Source organism: Emydura macquarii, unplaced genomic scaffold (genome assembly GCF_026122565.2).
Source record: "Emydura macquarii macquarii isolate MOO-44397 ecotype Brisbane River unplaced genomic scaffold, CSIRO-AGI_Emac_v2 contig_587, whole genome shotgun sequence".
NCBI classification, from domain to species: Eukaryota; Metazoa; Chordata; order Testudines; family Chelidae; genus Emydura; species Emydura macquarii.
The window spans coordinates 10,934,271-10,950,952 of NW_027130724.1; the positions used below are offsets into that span (position 1 = coordinate 10,934,271).

General features: G+C 40.9%; 1 protein-coding gene across 2 annotated transcripts; it reads right to left on the bottom strand.

Moving 5' to 3' along the window:
* Positions 1-5,745: 5,745 nt before the first annotated feature.
* Positions 5,746-16,033, bottom strand: CUNH11orf58 (chromosome unknown C11orf58 homolog). 2 transcript variants are annotated; one of them, XM_067540702.1, is made up of 5 exons: positions 15,787-16,033; positions 14,557-14,637; positions 12,726-12,786; positions 10,489-10,598; positions 5,746-8,644 (listed from the first exon to the last, which is right to left on the bottom strand). In XM_067540702.1, exons 1-5 carry the CDS (start codon positions 15,844-15,846, stop codon positions 8,432-8,434), a joined length of 525 nt encoding a protein of 174 aa, XP_067396803.1. In that variant the 5' UTR covers positions 15,847-16,033; the 3' UTR covers positions 5,746-8,431. The 2 variants fall into 2 exon arrangements, with proteins under 2 accessions (XP_067396803.1, XP_067396802.1); XM_067540701.1 differs by having other exon boundaries at positions 14,557-14,640.
* Between the last annotated feature and the right edge of the window lie 649 nt (positions 16,034-16,682).

Genomic DNA, 16,682 nt, shown 5'->3' on the forward strand with positions numbered 1-16,682 from the left:
TTTATGTCTGTCTTTGGGTATTTTAAAACATTTGCTTGTGTAGTATATGTGTGGATTGCATAGTTATAAAAAGAACAAAGAGACATGCACAGGAAAGACATGAAAAATTGCTATATTTTTCCACACCTGGTAAACATTCCCATTGGTTAGTTGGGCTGTATTCAAAAGGCAAAGACTTTTATTGCTATGCTAGCAAAAGCAACCTTTCTTCATAGTGGAACAGTACAAAGGAAGAGCACAAAATGTACACACATCACAGTGACTGGAATTCTGTTTGAACAACTGTATTGATTGGGTCTGACCCCTTTACATTTTTTTCTATTATTTGAAAAGGTGCATCTAAGTGTAGCTGAATTGAACCAACTGAGATGAACTTTCCATGAAAACTTCTTGAGATATTGCTTTAGTTCAAAGCTTTGGAATTTTAAAGGGCATTTTTAATACAAGCCTGTTGAGGTATTCTGTGCCACAACCATACTTTGAATGTTAAACTACAGGTAAACCTAAGAAGAAAAAATAAAATTGTGAAGCATGCTATAATTATTGGACTATGGCAGAAAAACTTTGGACTCTAGGTACAAAACAAAAATACAAAAAAATGTATCACCTACAATGCTAGGAATTAAAAAGTTAGTTATACTATTACTCATTATTATTCACTTATACAGACCTGCAAAAAGGGGGAGGAGGGAGACAACATTGGATGACAATTTCAGGGAAGGTGTAAAGATACTATGGAGAGGGGATGTTAAAAAGAATTCTTGGAAGAAGTGAGCTCAAAAGATTGGATTGGAGGTTCTTGATGCCCAAGGAATGGAAGGCTTTTTTGCAAGGTTGTGGGTATCCTAAAAGGGAGGTGTACTGAGCATGGGAGGAGATGAGTGGAGCAGTAAAATAAGAAGATTTTGAGGAAATAAGAGTAGAGATTTAGCTGCAAGCAAGATTGAATAGGATCCTGAAGGTAAGGCTGAGGAATGTGAATTTTGTGGTAAGACAGGATGCTAGTAAAAGGATTTAAGGAAAGGGAAGAAATAGGCTGTGGGCAGCAGGAGATGGCTCTAGTAGTAGGACTTTGGTTACATTGGAGAGGGAAAGGTGAGAAAAGGGAGGCCTGTCAGGAAAAAGATAGTGATGAAGTTGAGATGACCAAGGTGTGAAAACATTTTTTATAGGAGTGGGATATGGAGAGACAGGGTGGGGTAAGCAGGTGATAATGTGGAAATATTGAGGGATTTAGCAAGAAACGGGAAGCAGAGGGGAAGGAGAGAGAAGTCAATCATGACACCAAAGTGGTGAATTGGGAATAGGGGAAGGATAGTGGGGATGTAGAGGTGGTATCAGGAAAGGAGATGGGGGAGATGGATTAACAGAGAAAATAATTTGTTTTGAAAATCTGGAGTTTAACAATGCAGAAGGACATCTAAGAGGAGGTGTCCAAGAGACAGAAATGCAAGACACTCAGGAAAGGGATAGAGAATGTGGGGCTCCAAAGATGAATTTGGAGTTAATTGCAGAGAGGGGGTAACGAAAGCCATGGTAGCAGATGAGATTATCTTAAAAAGCACAGATGTAATAAAGAGGAGGACTGAGAACTGAACTCTGAGGGGGAGACAAGACACAGAAAATGAAGAGGAACTGCTAATGAAGACCTTGAAGGACCAGCTATAGCAAAGTAGGAGAACCCAGTAGAATACAATAGTTGCAGAAAATTAAAGTGTTTCCCCTATTAAATGTGTTGCAAGCTTAAATGATCCAATACTATGTGGAATTTGCAAGGTATGTTGAGAATTAGGATAATATATTTTCAAATCTGGACATTATTAATGGGGGGCTGAGATTCCACAAAATCATTTTTGGATTAATACAAATGTTTTAATCCACCTAAACAGTGACCTGTCATTTTTATTTATTTGTTTTATAAATAAGTGGCCCCAATCAAGGAGATATACATATAGTATACATATGTATAGGGCCTAGCAGTTAATAAATTATATAAACACACACACAACTGCCTCTATTTTGAGCAAAGATTTGTGTTTTGGTTGGTTGGATTTTTTCCCCAATGTCTGTCTCTAGATATAAACTTTGACAGCATAATTTGTCTGTCATTAGAGCTGTGGCACAAATTAAAAAGAAAAAAAAAGTCTTCCAAACTTTAATGACTGGTCATGTAAAATTAGATCTAATGAAATTAAGTTGAATGTACTTACCTGTGTTCTAATGAAAAACATATTTAGATATTTAATTACCATTACAGCTTTACTATAAAAACTAAATGAAAAGAAAGAGGATAATGTGAGATGATAAAAGAAACTGCTGCCTGGTTTTGAATGATTAGTTTGCCTGTATGGTTTACCTTTCTGATTGTTCAGCTCTGCTAAACAGAGAGACAGGTCAAGTGCTTTTGAGTTCCTCCCTTACTATACATTGTCTATAAGAACCACCTTTTCTTTCTCTCTCTCTCAAGACCCATAACATTATAGTTTTGTGGCTTTCATGGACAGCAGATGAATCCCTTGCATTTTTCTCTTTGCCCAGTAAATAGGATTTACAATGATGGCAGTATGTAGTATGCTAACCCTGTTCTCCTACATCTTTGTGTTATGGGAAAGAATCAAAGTGCTGCAAGACAGCTGCAGGAAACTAGCCATCAGGTAGGGCTTGGGCTACTTCACTAGGTCTCAGGCCAGTCTGAACCTCAAAGACTCCATAAGGGAGGAGAGCTTCCTAAGTTGTAGTTTTAACTACCTGACCTGCCGGTGTAGTACCAAGCCTGAAGCTATGTAGATGTAAATAAGTTGTATCTAAGAAGCCCAGTGAAGAATAAATTGCCAAACCAAATACTTGCTTGTATTTGTCTTATTTGGAATATCAGTAGTCGCTTCAACTGTTTAACACACTAAATAAAATTCAACACGTCACTTATGCAATGATTACTACTTTGGTTATGCTTATCAGTTGAAAATACATGAACTATTGCATTTCAAAGAGGAGTTGAGTTACTGTTTGTAGTTACGGTTAACCCATAAGACCCATAACACTATAGTTTTGTGGCTTTCATGAACAGAGACCTCAGCCTTGTGCATGTAAGTAAGATGATGGTTTGAACCTGTTCACCTGCATTTTTATGAAAACCTAGAACAATAAATATTAGGATGAAATGCACGTTATGGAGTCCTCTCCATTTCTGCACAGAACTATAGCCCCCAAACAGTCTATACTTTAGTTTGAGTTGTTTCTGAGGTGTAGGTAGCTTTCAACCTTCTTCTGATATGGAAAGAGCTGAAACGCACCTGATTACAAGACACACCAGAAAACAGTATCTCTATATTGGGAATGGCTAAAAAGAATCAAACTGCTAATCAAGATTAGCAAATGGGAAACCTTCAAAACATAGGAAGGTTCCATTCAGATCAGTCCTGGAACTTTTGGCTTCTGATACATAGCTTATTCAAGATCTTTCTTCTGTCATTCACCATCTCTCTTTTTTTTCTCTCCAACTATCTCCCTCTGAGCTGAAGACACCTTAAATGTCATCTTCAGAGTTGGATGGATTATATAGCACAAAGTGTTGGCTTTAACATAGTCTCATATTGTACTTTTAACTATACCCCAGCATCAGAAACAGTGCTCCAGAAGAACACACTGTTTGGGTGATATTTCTCAAAGATTCAGGGGAAAAAAATGTTGTTGGTGTCACTTTTTAAAACCAGATTGCACTCTGTTTTGTCACTGAGTGTCCCTTTACACCATGTCCCTTTCACATTCCCCTGACAACTCACAGGAAACTGATGCAAATAATTATGCCAGGCTTTGATTATGAGAGACTGCATGGCCACTTATTCTCTTTGTCTCCTGCAGTTTATAGAGGCAGCTTCAGTGCATAATTTAACCTCTGTTCTGGGAAGTGTAGTAAATCCACAGAGATTTCCAACAACCGTCCGTTCTGACATCGGAACAACATGTGTGTATCCTCTTTGATGTGAATTCCCCAACCACAGCTGTAGAAGGGCACTTATAGCTTTGAAGCTGGCCTATAAATTGTACTTTCAGGAATTAAGTTGTCAGGCTCTTCTTCAGGAAAAGGGGGAAAGTAACTTTATACGACTGCTTTGCAGTATACATCACACTTTCTTGGCCCTAGAATTCCTTCACGTCTGAAAGATGGGAGAAAAATGGATCCCTTTTTATTGGAAGCATTCTTTCTTGACTGTCTTCTCATAGAGGGATTTTGGGGTAGAGGGTTGTGCTTTCTTATTAAGGGCTCCCCAGTGTACAGAGAAGTGAGGGGGATAAGTTGGTCCAATGCTCTGCCTGCTCAAATCTCCTGAAGACACTGTGCTAATGCTACTTAAATACTGACAGTAGCAAGAGTTGTGAAAGTGTGCACTATGAAATTATATTAATTGTATGCTTGTTCATTTGCTTTCTCTTCAAAGACAGACTTTGTTGACTTTATCAAGTTATAGCAGAAGCTAGGGATCAAGGTTGCCCTGACTCCTGCTTTGGGCTTTCACTGTACAGTGGGTTTGGTCTGCCCTCATCATGAAGTGAATTTAAATATTTGATTAGTAATATCTTCAGTGTTTAAGACACCTATCCATGTGACAACTGAGACCTAGATTAGAAGGGTTAGTGATTTATTTAATTCCATCTTCTTGAAGGACATCAGTCTCCATGTTACTATTTAAACCTACTTGTATATAAAAATCAGTGATGCTGTTTTATAAAAGGTAGGACTAACTGCAACCACATTTTTCAAGATGCTTCCACCTCCAGCAATAATGGGGATGCATGTACAGCCATGAGGAGATAACTTTATACACAAGCATACAATCTGATTTATTTACCTTTCTCTAGTGTTGGTCTTGCTACTACGTCAGCCCCACATTGTGATACGTTCTCGACATCAGAATTGCAGTTGCATTCAAAGATAGGCACAAACTAGCTCCTTAAGAACCAAGTTATCACTATTATATTATTTAAAACTAATATAGCAAATTTTGTAGCAAAGCACCTCCAGAGTGGTTCTCAGCTACACTTTAACAGACTAGGGGGTTCAATTGTGCAAGGAATTAACACTTTCCCTGATCCAGCAATCCTATTAAGCTTATGCTGAGTCCCAGGCAAATCAATGGTTAGTCTAATGTCACCCCAGGGAACTTTTTGCATAGCAGTGTAGATGGAAAAGGGCCACCTACAGAATTAAGCAAGCTACATCCTGCAGCATATTGTTTCCCATTAAAGTCTCTTCTATGTGTTTGTGTTAAAGTTAGTTTACCATTAATTGTAATATACTGTTTACACCAGGCTGAGGACTTAACATTTTACAAGTCTTAGGCTGTAACCAACATTTTGGGGGCAAATTCTATTATGTGGTGCAAATTAGAGTAGCTCCCAGGCTGCTATAACCTGGGCTGTGGCAGAGAATCAGGGAGAAACAACTGGTAGCTGGTTCTCAGCTTCCCTCACCTCCCCTGGACTCCACTAGGTAGCGGGGGGGGAGGAGGATGCCAGTCAAGTCCCTATCATATCCTTCCTAGAGCTCCCACAGCCCAGCAGGAAAGAATGCTCAATAACGTCCTAATTGAGGAAAAAACTGCCAAAATATTAGCAGGACAACAGTTTTATTGGTGGACTCTTGTAGATATACTCTCTTTCCCAACATCCTAATAGTTTTCCCCTTATTTTGACACACAAGTAAAACGTAACCTTCTCTGTGTAGATGTCTTCAAAGGGATTAAGCTAAAGCAAACTAAGGCCACTTTGCTGTGAATAAGAACATCCCCACCAAGGTTAAATGCACGTTGACTTAACAGCTGTTGTCAAGGTCTTGGATGTTGCACATAAACAGGTCCCCCCCATAGTGAAATAGCACAATACACGTAGTGTGCCTGAATGACAGGCTAGGTTAACATAATGACCTTTTCCCAATTTTTATTTATGCATCAGAGTAGTGGGAGTAATTGAAAAGATAGTCAATGGTTCAACATCTATGTAAAATGACTGGTGCTCTTATGAATACTGACAGCCTGTAACCACCATTTTATGTTATCACTAAAGATAAAGTAAGGTAGTTGGTAAATACTTATTGTGTGTCTAAATATTTTTAAATGGATGGCTGTTGTACCTAATTAATAAGTGATCAATCTGTGCACATTCTTTTATATGCAAATAAAATGAAGGGGCTACTTCCTTGCATATTACAGAAATGTACATAAGTATAAAAAGGATCAAATGAATAATGTAAGTGGGGGAAAAATCCATAAATCTATTTGCAGGTCAAGTTCTAGTACTGCCACTGTACTTTTTTTTTTAAAACCACTGATGATCAGAAGTTCAGACACCTTTTGCCTGTCAAATATCACTACTCCTTTACTTAATATGAAATACGGTATGGCTTCTGTTCATTATTTCTTAAAATGAAACAGGCTTAAATGTCATGTTCAAGAACTAGGTTAAAAATTAATCCAGATTCTGATTAAAATCACTTTTTTCATCACATTTAGTGTACAATCACAGTTATCTGGTTTAATACTGCTTGTTTTTTTCCATAAAGTAACATTTGTTCCAAGTCTTTCAATGTAGCTGAAGCTGAAATACTTATTTTCAACTATTTATACAATCAATGTACATATTTCAGCTCATACAAATTAGCAAACTGTATGGGATTGATCACTGCAACAGATTATCAGTAAATTAAAAACACAGCTTTACCAGATACAGAAAAAAAGTGGTAAGTTCCATCAAGAGCCTCTGGGAAGTTTTTCCTGTGAGGAAATAGGGCTTCTCTAGAGTACAGACAGGGAGTTCTGCTCTCCCATAAAGAAATATCTGCAATGTGGCCTTTTATGATCCTTAGATTAATTCTGATGATCGCTTTTCAAGATTCCATTACAATAACAGTGGAGAAAATGCATACAATATAGAAGTTTGAGCTTTAGTACACCAAAAATATATAAATTGGTGGACGATATGGGCATGTTTAGTCCTTGCTATGTCTTAGAACTTCTGTTTCTTTGTGCACAGGTTGGAGGATTTTGTGCAAAGAAAGTAAGAGGTGGCATGACTTTCACTAGTAATTGTAACTAACTCTCTTCACCTCAGTTTTATGAGTGGGCCTCAAGCTGGGGGAAGGGAGAGGACTACATACCTGCACATCCCTTTAGTTTAACCCCCTCTTATCAAAAGGTAACTAAATTGAGGCACCTGTCATTTTCCATAACTAAAGTCTTTTTTCCTTTCAAACAAATTCATATCTTGGTTTGGTTCTTTATCCCCTCCACAATCCCACTTCCATAGAAACGCATCATTAAAACTAGTATATTAATGCTAGAACAACCCCCACCCAGCCCTGCTTTTACATAGCTCTCCCACACAATGCCACTTCAGCAGCTTAAGGATCAAAGACCTTCATTTCAAAAGGGATATCTACCTCCCAAGAACATCAAGCTAGTTGCAGTACTTATCCCTCTTGTACTCCAGCTGTTAAAAACAGGCCTAGAGAAGTAACTAAGGGTACATCTACACAGGGATAAAAAAAACTGGTGGCTGGCCCAGGTCAGCTAATGTCAGCTCATGGGGCTCCAGCTGCAAGGCTAAAAATCACTGAGTAGACATTTGGGTTCAGCCCAAGCTCTTAGACCCTCCTCCCCTGCAAGCTTCTCAGGTTCTAGCCCAAGCCCAAACAAACACCAAAACTGCAGTTTTTCAGCCTGGCGCCCCAACCCCACAAACCAAGTCAGTTGACCCAGGCCAACCACAGCTATTTTTATTCCTGTGTAGACATACCTTAAGGACCCTTTTGCATCAAGATATGATGTGGGGCCCCCTACACTGATGGAGTGCCACAGACGTCAACAAGATTCTGCATGGGAACAGAGATCCGTTGTCTCAAACTCGTTACAGAATCAGGACCTAAATTAGTAAACCTGTTATCTACAATTATGTCCAACTGTACTACTGATACAACTAAATAGAACCGAGATTTGAAGCTGTATTACACCACAGAATACTGTTGCCATTACTAATGTATCAATTAATACAGCATCAGGCAACGCCAATGAAACCTTATTTTAAAAAAATCCAAGACAAAAGGATACCAATCAAAGAAATCACTTTCACAAGTAGTGTCAGAAATTTGACAACTACAACAGAATGAGAAGGGTTTCAGAGAATATTGTAAAAGGAGGTTGGGAATTAAATTTATTTTCATCCAATGCATGTGTTTATACTTTACCAAAAAAAATACACTCATGCCTGTAAAAATGTCATTCATGGCATCTGAAAGCAAGCACTATTTTTTCTTTCACCTAAAAGAAGGGCTTTTTTAAAATCATAATACAAAGATCTTTGCTGTAAGCAGTCCTCCACTTCGCACTAACAAAAAGGCTTACTGTACTTTAAATACAAAGGCTTATTACACTTGAAGTTATGAGCCACTGGATTTAACAAACATCATTTTATAATTGCTTTTCACATCTTTCTTGCTTTCCGGATCATCTGCTTCACTGTCTTTTTCAGCAGATTGCAGTTCTTCTGCAGATTCCTCTTGCTCTGACTCAGAGTCACTTTCAGAGTCCTCTGGACTTTCAGGTTCAGGAGAGTCTCTGTTCTCATCACCTTGTCCTTCAGCTTCCTCCAGCTAAAAAAAAATTCACATTACAAAAGGAAGCTAAATCATTCCCCCAAGCAACCTGTCATTTTGCCATTTAACAAAGTTCAATGACTTTTCACTAGTTGCTCCTTTTGTGTTAGTGGCTGAAGATGGGACGTGGGATTAAATAACAGAGGTTCTAGATAAAACCCATCTCAGTCTTTAATAGAGAGAGGATTAGTCTGTCAAATACTGGAATTGCTGATTGTAATTCAGATGTCATTAAGGAAGTTGACAGTGGTAAATGATACTGAAGTTTTAGGATCCCTTGACGTTATGAATGCAGTAACTGGACCCTCTCCATTTTGTTTGCGAATGTTCAGGCAGCAAAGGAAATAAGTTTTTAAATAATAATGCTTAATGCTGGGAAGGATTTTTAGCCGAATTTGCACACACAATGTGGCTATTTTGTGGTTGACCTCTAGCCCCATATTGTTACTCCCGAATGAACACACAGAAAACTTGGAAACGCTATTAAATGCGGTTGAGTGTGCCAGATTTTACTGCTTTGCTGCTATTTTAGCTTTGGTAGGCATTCAAAAAGTCATGCTTGATGCAAAAGAAGTGCTGCCATACAGTAGCCAACTTTAATGTATTACCAAAACCACATTTGTTTTAATGTGAGGGTCATCAGGGACTCATGTGCAAGCCTGCAATGCTTTGTAAACCTGACACCCTTTGGCAAATTGTGCCATGGAAGAAATTCACAATGCGGTCTGATAAGGATGGGCCAATAAAGATATAGCTTCTATTTACACATAAATGCCATTCTAAGGGAGAAAGTGCATGTGTGTTTGCAATAGTAAGAGGTGCTAGTGTGGCAGAGGTTCTTTAACTCAAGCCTAGCAGCCTTAGAATGTTTTCTACAATCAGTGTTAGTTCTCACTAACAGTAAACATTCAGTGATATTTCAACCTCATGCTCAAATATCTTGTTTCTAGGCATCATTTAGAGAGAGGATGATAGTCCATAACGACCAATTATACTGTGTCTTCCTTCATACCTTCCTCCAGACCGTGGCTCTATCCTTCCTTTCCTTGAGACTGCCTCATAACTACGTGACTGAAGAGAGGTAGGATCATTTGAAGACTTCATTGTTGTGTGCAACAGATTTCCTTTTCCCTACCCACTCCTTACACATTAGGTCTACACATTATAATTACAACTGAAGCACGCAATCACAGCACCTCAAGTTCTCACTGCACCTTTTTGAGCTAAAGCAGTTTAACTTGGGTCAGTACATGAAGAGGCATCCCCACCCTTTCCTAGGGAATCTCAGGAAATGGTGCTGGCAACTGGGTTGGCACTCCTCCATCTGAGTTAGCGTAGAACTCATGCCCCTAGCTTGTGTTAAGGCACTGTGCTACTCTCATGTGGGTGCTGGTTTTTGAAAGATGTGAAAAGCCTTAACCAGTTGTCATTAGAGATCCCATTGGGGTGTGAGTCCCCTAATTATTTTGGTTAGTGTTCTGCCTATTTAAATTCCCCTGGAAGTCAACTGCTTAAAATATTCTTCACTTCCTATCCTAAATTGTTGAGTGGAGCTGCTCTGTGCTGTGAATGTTACATCTCAGAGGAGCTTAATGTGATCTATCTGTACACAGCGTAGAACATGAATGTTTGCAGGTGTTCAAGAATTCTCACTGGTACCTCTCTGTCCAAGCACAGGAACCTTGTGGCTCCTGCAGATTTGTACTTGGTAAACTTATAGGGGTACTTTGGTTTACAATAAGTTTGACATATTGTAAAAAATGGCCATGGGATGCTTAAGTCATTCATTCTTTTTGCCCACTGGAGCAAGCGTGTCTGCATTAAAAAAAGTAAACTACTACCTCACTGAAACCAAGTCCACAATGTCGTCGATTTCTTCCAGACATAGTGCTGTCCATGCTTTGCTGGAACTGAGACTCTAGATCTTCATTCATTTTCTTGTCTTCTTCCCCTGTATGTCCAGTGTACTTGGTTATGGTTCAGTCAAATTAATAAAAACATCTGATTACACAAAATCACCAGATTTTTAGCATTTAGCACTGTATCCAAAGCTTTTTTGTTAGTCTTCATATAAAACTTACTTTGTTGACTATTTACAGTATAATGAAGACACCATCAGTCTTGTAAAGTTCTCTTTGCCTGGAGCGACTAATTATTCAACAGGCAAATAAAATACTCTTATTGTAAGGATGGGATGATAGATTATCAAGTGTCAACACACGCTCTTTACTGTACCATGCATAGTACTATAAAGAGGGTTTACTAGAATGTAATATAACTAGTAAAGTCAACCATGTGTATATATTAAAAAAGTTCATTTTTAACATTACCCCATTCTGCCAATATTGCAATTTTTCATAGCAAGATGATAATGGTATATTGCAGCAGGAGCATCAAGACATTCATTTGTGCAGCAAGCAGTCTCTACGTTACCAAACCAAAGCACTGCAAACTAACGGTTAAGATGAAGCAGCACATAAAGATACACAGCAGTAAGTCAGGAAATTCACTGCTGGACTTAACTTGCTACATTTTAGATGAATTAGCAGTGTGTTGGGCCACTTTATCTCACATGTTTGAATTCTCAGCAGCATCAAACAAAAGCTGCTTAGCTTTCTTTTCACCAGCCGTGGGAAGCCATTTGAAAATTAGCTCTTTCATGTGTCCATTAAATAGATGCTTTCACGTGTGCTGTCATGCTGTTTGTTTCAATAAGTTATTACAATTTATTTCAATAAGACATTACCTCTATCCAGGTATAGACTACATTATGAAAATGTTTGAGAACCCCCTGGCCTAGTTGGCAGCAGAGGCCAGGGGCTCCTAGTTCTACTCCTATCTGCCAGTGACTTCCTCTTTTGTAAAATGAGAGATAATTACTTATCCTTGCTGTGAGAATTAGAGTTTGTACTGTACTTTGTAGGTAACTATATAAGTTGTTACTATTAAAAAAGGAAAAGACCGCCAACTGTGGGAAACAGGAGGAGAGGTGATAAAGAGGAAGATTACTTTATATAGGGACAGATGAAGTTGGTTTCTTTGGTCTTTTATCAGGGAGCAAGGCTCTTGTCAAATCCCAATCACAACTTCCTGCTAATGATCAATAATAGTACTTAGCTCTTTCAGATATAGATCCCAAAGTGCTTACAAAGGAGGTAAGTATCATTAGGGACTTGCCCAAAGTCACCCAACAGGCCAGAGGCAGACAGCAATAGAACCCAAGTTTCTCACATCTCATCAGTTCAGTGCTTTATCCAGGTAAGAAGCTGTTACTACCAGTGCACACTGGAGAAAAAAATGCAGAGCAGTCTGGCAGTTCCTATTCTATACAGAAAGAGGTTTTAACAAAACTCTGATTCTGCACTTTGTCCAATTTCAAACCTGATTTCTTATGATAAAGTCAGAGATATCTTCGCTTCATAGTTAATCAGCAGAATCTGACTAAGGGGAAAACACAGACTTGCAGAGTCATTTACTGATTAGAAATAAGTTAAAGTTTTGCATGTTTTATGTCCTTGGCAATTCATGTCCAAGTCTGCTCAGTTTACAAATAAGTAAAATCTTGCTTTGACTATCAGGCCTACCTATTTGACAGGGACTGAAAATCAAGCCCACTTCTGATTTATGCACATCCTCTATCAAAGGTCATCAACTGGTAGTGTAACTGGTGATGACACAAAGCATAATACAGTACAGCCTACCAATCTGCAGCTACATTCACTGTGCTGACAGCGGTAAGACTGTTTTGTTTCTATGTCAAGAAAAGGAGAAGGATACATGGGCCCAGATTTTGCAAAGCATTAACTTTAAGCACATGCTGAAGTGCTTTGCTGAATCCAGGCTGGAGGAAGCAGAGGTGTGCAACAAAAGTAGGCCTTTTTCAGTCACTATACTGACTAGCAAAAGAGGATGAGAGTTTAGGCCAGCTCCCAGAATCTGACCGGTTTTCTTCTTCAGCTTTGGTCACAAAGTTGAAAACCCCCACTGCAACAGTAGTGAAGGTATAAGGACTCAGCTCTGCCTCCCTAGATGACTGTTAGTTTACAGATTTCTGATTTGTATTAGCTATTAAACTGACCTGTTCTGAAATGAGAAGTTGATCTGTGGTCTCCGATAACAAGGCGGCCAGTGTGTTCTTTCTAAAAGAAAATGCAATTTATTGTGAACTCTGACAGCTCTCCCTACATACTAGAATTCTTGGATAGACAAGCCCTACTACTCATTATTAACAGACTTTTTTTTTTTTTTTTTTTTTGGGGGGGGGGGGGAGGGTGTTAATGAGCTCTTTCACCTGCCAATGACTATGTTGACATAGCTTAGCCTTCCACTGATCCTACTGAAGGAACTCCAGGTACTCTCTCTACCCTCCCCACCCCAAATTTATTCCTTTCATTTTCACTTTCCAGTATCTGTAACTTCAGCAGGGTTTGAGAGAGATCACTTGAACCCAGAATTATAATGCACAACAAAGTCAAGTTACAACCCATGTTTTGACAATTTCAGTAATAACTCAACCTTTATTTGGTTCCCCATGGAAATGACTTGGCAGTTCAGTATCTTCACTTTTTTTTTTTTTTTTTTTGGGCCGGGGGGGGGGGGGGGGGGGGGAAGGTGGTGGGCTTTTCCTGCTCAGTCCCTTATGGAGCAGAAGGGTACCAGTTGAACTGAATGGTAGCTCCATAGGGCTGTATGTTCTTTTCTAACTAAACACCCACACAGGATAAGCCAAGATGTGGCCAAGGGGCCTTAACTCATAGCCCCGAATGTGAGAGCTACTACCATCCTCAGTTTCATTAGGAACCTCTGTGGAAGCACAACTTGCAGTTAACAGAAATCCCTGGGTTAATCCAGGGTCACGCTACTATCTCTGTCCTTAACAGAGTATAATGATTTTTCCTAGGTTAGGAAAACACAACATTAGAGGAAAGTAATCTAGTTTATTTTTTGCCTCCAATTTAACAAACTGAAAGCTACCTCATCTAGTAATTGAAGGCTGTATAAAAGAAAAATAATTCAGTATTCAACTGTCTTTTAGGCACACATGAAAACATTCAGGCTCCAATATTGACCTCATGTGATTATGTATCACTGAGTACCATCTATATTAATCATGTGAAAAACAGAACTTACAATAGACAATGTCCACACATGTAAATGAATTTAGATTTTGTCCTTTATAGGTAATTAATTTCCAAGCTATATGATTGTGTTTGCTACTGAGTTACTCTAAGCTGGTTGCTCTTATACTTAGCCTTTGCATCTCATTCACCTGAAAGCAAACTTTCACTTCTCTAGAGCCAACATTTGGGAGGGGGAGGGAGTTTGGGAGGTGAATAAACATTAGGCTGTTAGTTATTTCCATAAGGGTGGGCTAAAAAGTGTTCCTCACTATTTTGCAGGCTGATCTAAACATATAAAAATCAGGAGAAAACTTAATGAATTAGAGTCAGTAGTATTCAGGAATGAAGTCAGAGCCCTCTTTAACTGCAGAGCTGTGCTACCCAAGTTAACTGTAGAGTAATAGGACATTATTCTGATACTATATAATGTCTGTAAAATGTAATAAGTGCTGTGGGGCCTTGAAAGAACTACTGGTTATAACAACTACAGCTATTAAACTCAGAGATCCTGCCAGAAATGAAGTTATGTACAAAGGGATGCACAGATGAACATAAGTATTCTCTACAATTCTCTTAACATCCTATATTGTAAAGGAAACTTGGACCTCCAGCAGGCACTATCTTAACAACATCACATCTTCACTTCTGAAAAGAACAGAAGACACTATCCAACCACTTGCAATGTGATCAATTAATTATTTTGTCATTTTAAAAATCCTTCCCTATTAGCAACCACTCTCTCTTTACACTGAATGTTTGGATTTAAACAGATAACTAACAAAATCTCACCTTTCCTGCTCCCATAAGTCTCAAGAACTTTTGCTTTCTTTCTTCATTACCCAAGTCTACTGCCTCCCAGCTGCTAGATCCCTGCTGGAAGATAGAAGGTAGTAAATTATTTTGAGAGAGAAACAGATCAGTTTCATATAAAAACTTGTTTATATTAAATGATATTCAAAGTTATACATAATTTGAGCATTCTTCCAATATACTCTGATGCAACATTTAATGTCATGCAGTCAATACCCAACTAAGGCCTTGCTCCAATGAGCAGTGGAGTGGAGGAACATACCACCGCACAGATCATTACATGATCATGGCCTAACTCACTCATTTAATAATGTCAACCTTGAGAAGTGTTTTAAGGATAGGGTTTTTTTAATAAACTAAGCAGACCTGAATACAGCCTCAACAGGCAGCAGAAAAATATCTGATAACATCAACAAGCCACTGAATGAATTTTGAAAAATTAGCCATGCAGGAATGGATTCTGATTTCCGAAGCCATCTGCAGAAAGCTAACGTAGCTAGCAATAAATAATAAATCCATGAAGAACTTGCATAGGAAGGGAGAAAACTCAGCTCCAGGAAATGGAAAATAATCTTAGTTTACTGACAACCCACCTTTGAATTTGATCAAGATCCCCCTTCCCCCCCATCAACAGAGATTTGGGTCTCTGAACACTTGGGGTTGGCATAAGAAGCACTGCACGGGACCCAGACCAGAGCAGCGGCTTGCAGGCGGTGACAGCATTTGCACCTGACTGCCTGCGGTATGCAAGGACTCCTCATGAACGTAGCAAGCAGTAATCATTCCCAGAGCGAGGGGAAGCTGTAGCCCCATCCATCCATCCATCCCCTTTGAGCCCACGACTCTCCCTCGTTCTGCTTAGCGGAGGAGGGCGGCCTTCGCAGCACCCGGGGGGGGGGAGGGGAAGGTGTCAGGGGGAGACAGGACGCGACTCGCGGCCCAGGCAGCGTGAGGGCTCCGAGAAGTAGTGCTGCTGGGGGGTGATTTTGATGTCACTGACCTACAACAAGCCGACCAGGCCCTGCCAGGAGAGAGCGAGCAGCCCCGCCCCGCCCTTACCCGGGGGGGCAGGGAACAGGCTGCCTCCCTCGCTCCCCTCCGCCCCCATCCCACCCCACCCCACCCCACTCCACTGCCCGGGCCAGGCCGCCCCCAGCCCCAGGCCTCCCTCGCCCTCCATCTCCTGGCCCAGCCCCCGCGCGCACTTACATCGGGCGAGGCCGCTCGCTTCATGCCGTGGCGCGGCTGGGACTCCCTGGCCGAACTCATTTTCCCGCAGGCCCCGGGGCGCGGCAGGGGGAAAGCTGCGGGGGGGGGGGGGAGGGGTCGGCGCCCAGGCCGCGGCCCTCACGTCTTCTGACACGGGCGGCTGGCCTGGCGGCAACGCAGCAACCAGCCTCTGCAGCGGCCCGAGCCAGCGGGTCAAATGTCCCGGCCGGCGCCGGGCATGCTGGGAGTTGTAGTTCTTCCCGGCTGAGGCGCCGGTGCAGGGTGAGGGGGGAAGTGGGCGGGAAGGACGACAGGTCCCAGAATCCATTGCGGAGGGGGGCGTGAGTACCTGCCCGTGGTTGGACAAGGCACAGCGCCGCCCCCCCCCCTCCCCCCAGAACGAGCAGTGGTGGTGGCGTAGGTCGTTAGGCGTAGGTCACTCCCTCTGAGGGAAACAGCCGGCAAGGCGGGTTCGAGTCCCCGCTTTGTCAGCGCCCTGCTTGCTCTTTCTGTTGGAAAAATGTCTGCCCAAACACACAACTAACACAAGCTCCTGTCTGCTTCTGCTGCAGTGGTTACAGCTACTCTCTCTGCTAAAAGCTATAGGAAACTTCTTCATTTTCCTCTCCTCAGCTGGTGTGATGAAAGCAAGCCCTAAGAGTGGGGGGTGGAATCTCCTGAGAGCTCCCCATTTTGGGCCCTTTTCACAGAGCTGGCCAGCTTTTCCTGGGAGCAGGTGGGCTGGGGGCATGTCTGGTTCCTGACAACTGTGTGCTTCTGCTCCTCCCTTCCCCACCTCAAGGAAGGTGCTGTGTGAAATAATTAACAATGCTTGGCAATTTTCTAGCACTTTCCATCAGTAGGCAAAGGACTCAGGAGACCTCTGGGTGGGAGCA

What these genes read in the sequence shown, in the direction of transcription:
- CUNH11orf58 (XM_067540701.1), bottom strand. Translation starts at nt 15,846, where the DNA reads ATGAGTTCGGCCAGGGAGTCCCAGCCGCGCCACGGCATGAAGCGAGCG. An exon ending in AACTTCTCATTTCAGAACAG is followed by an intron (nt 10,599 to 12,725) that starts GTCAGTTTAATA and finishes CTGGACATACAG; the next exon opens with GGGAAGAAGACAAGAAAATG. An exon ending in GTGGACTTGGTTTCAGTGAG is followed by an intron (nt 8,645 to 10,488) that starts GTAGTAGTTTAC and finishes ATTTTTTTTTAG; the next exon opens with CTGGAGGAAGCTGAAGGACA.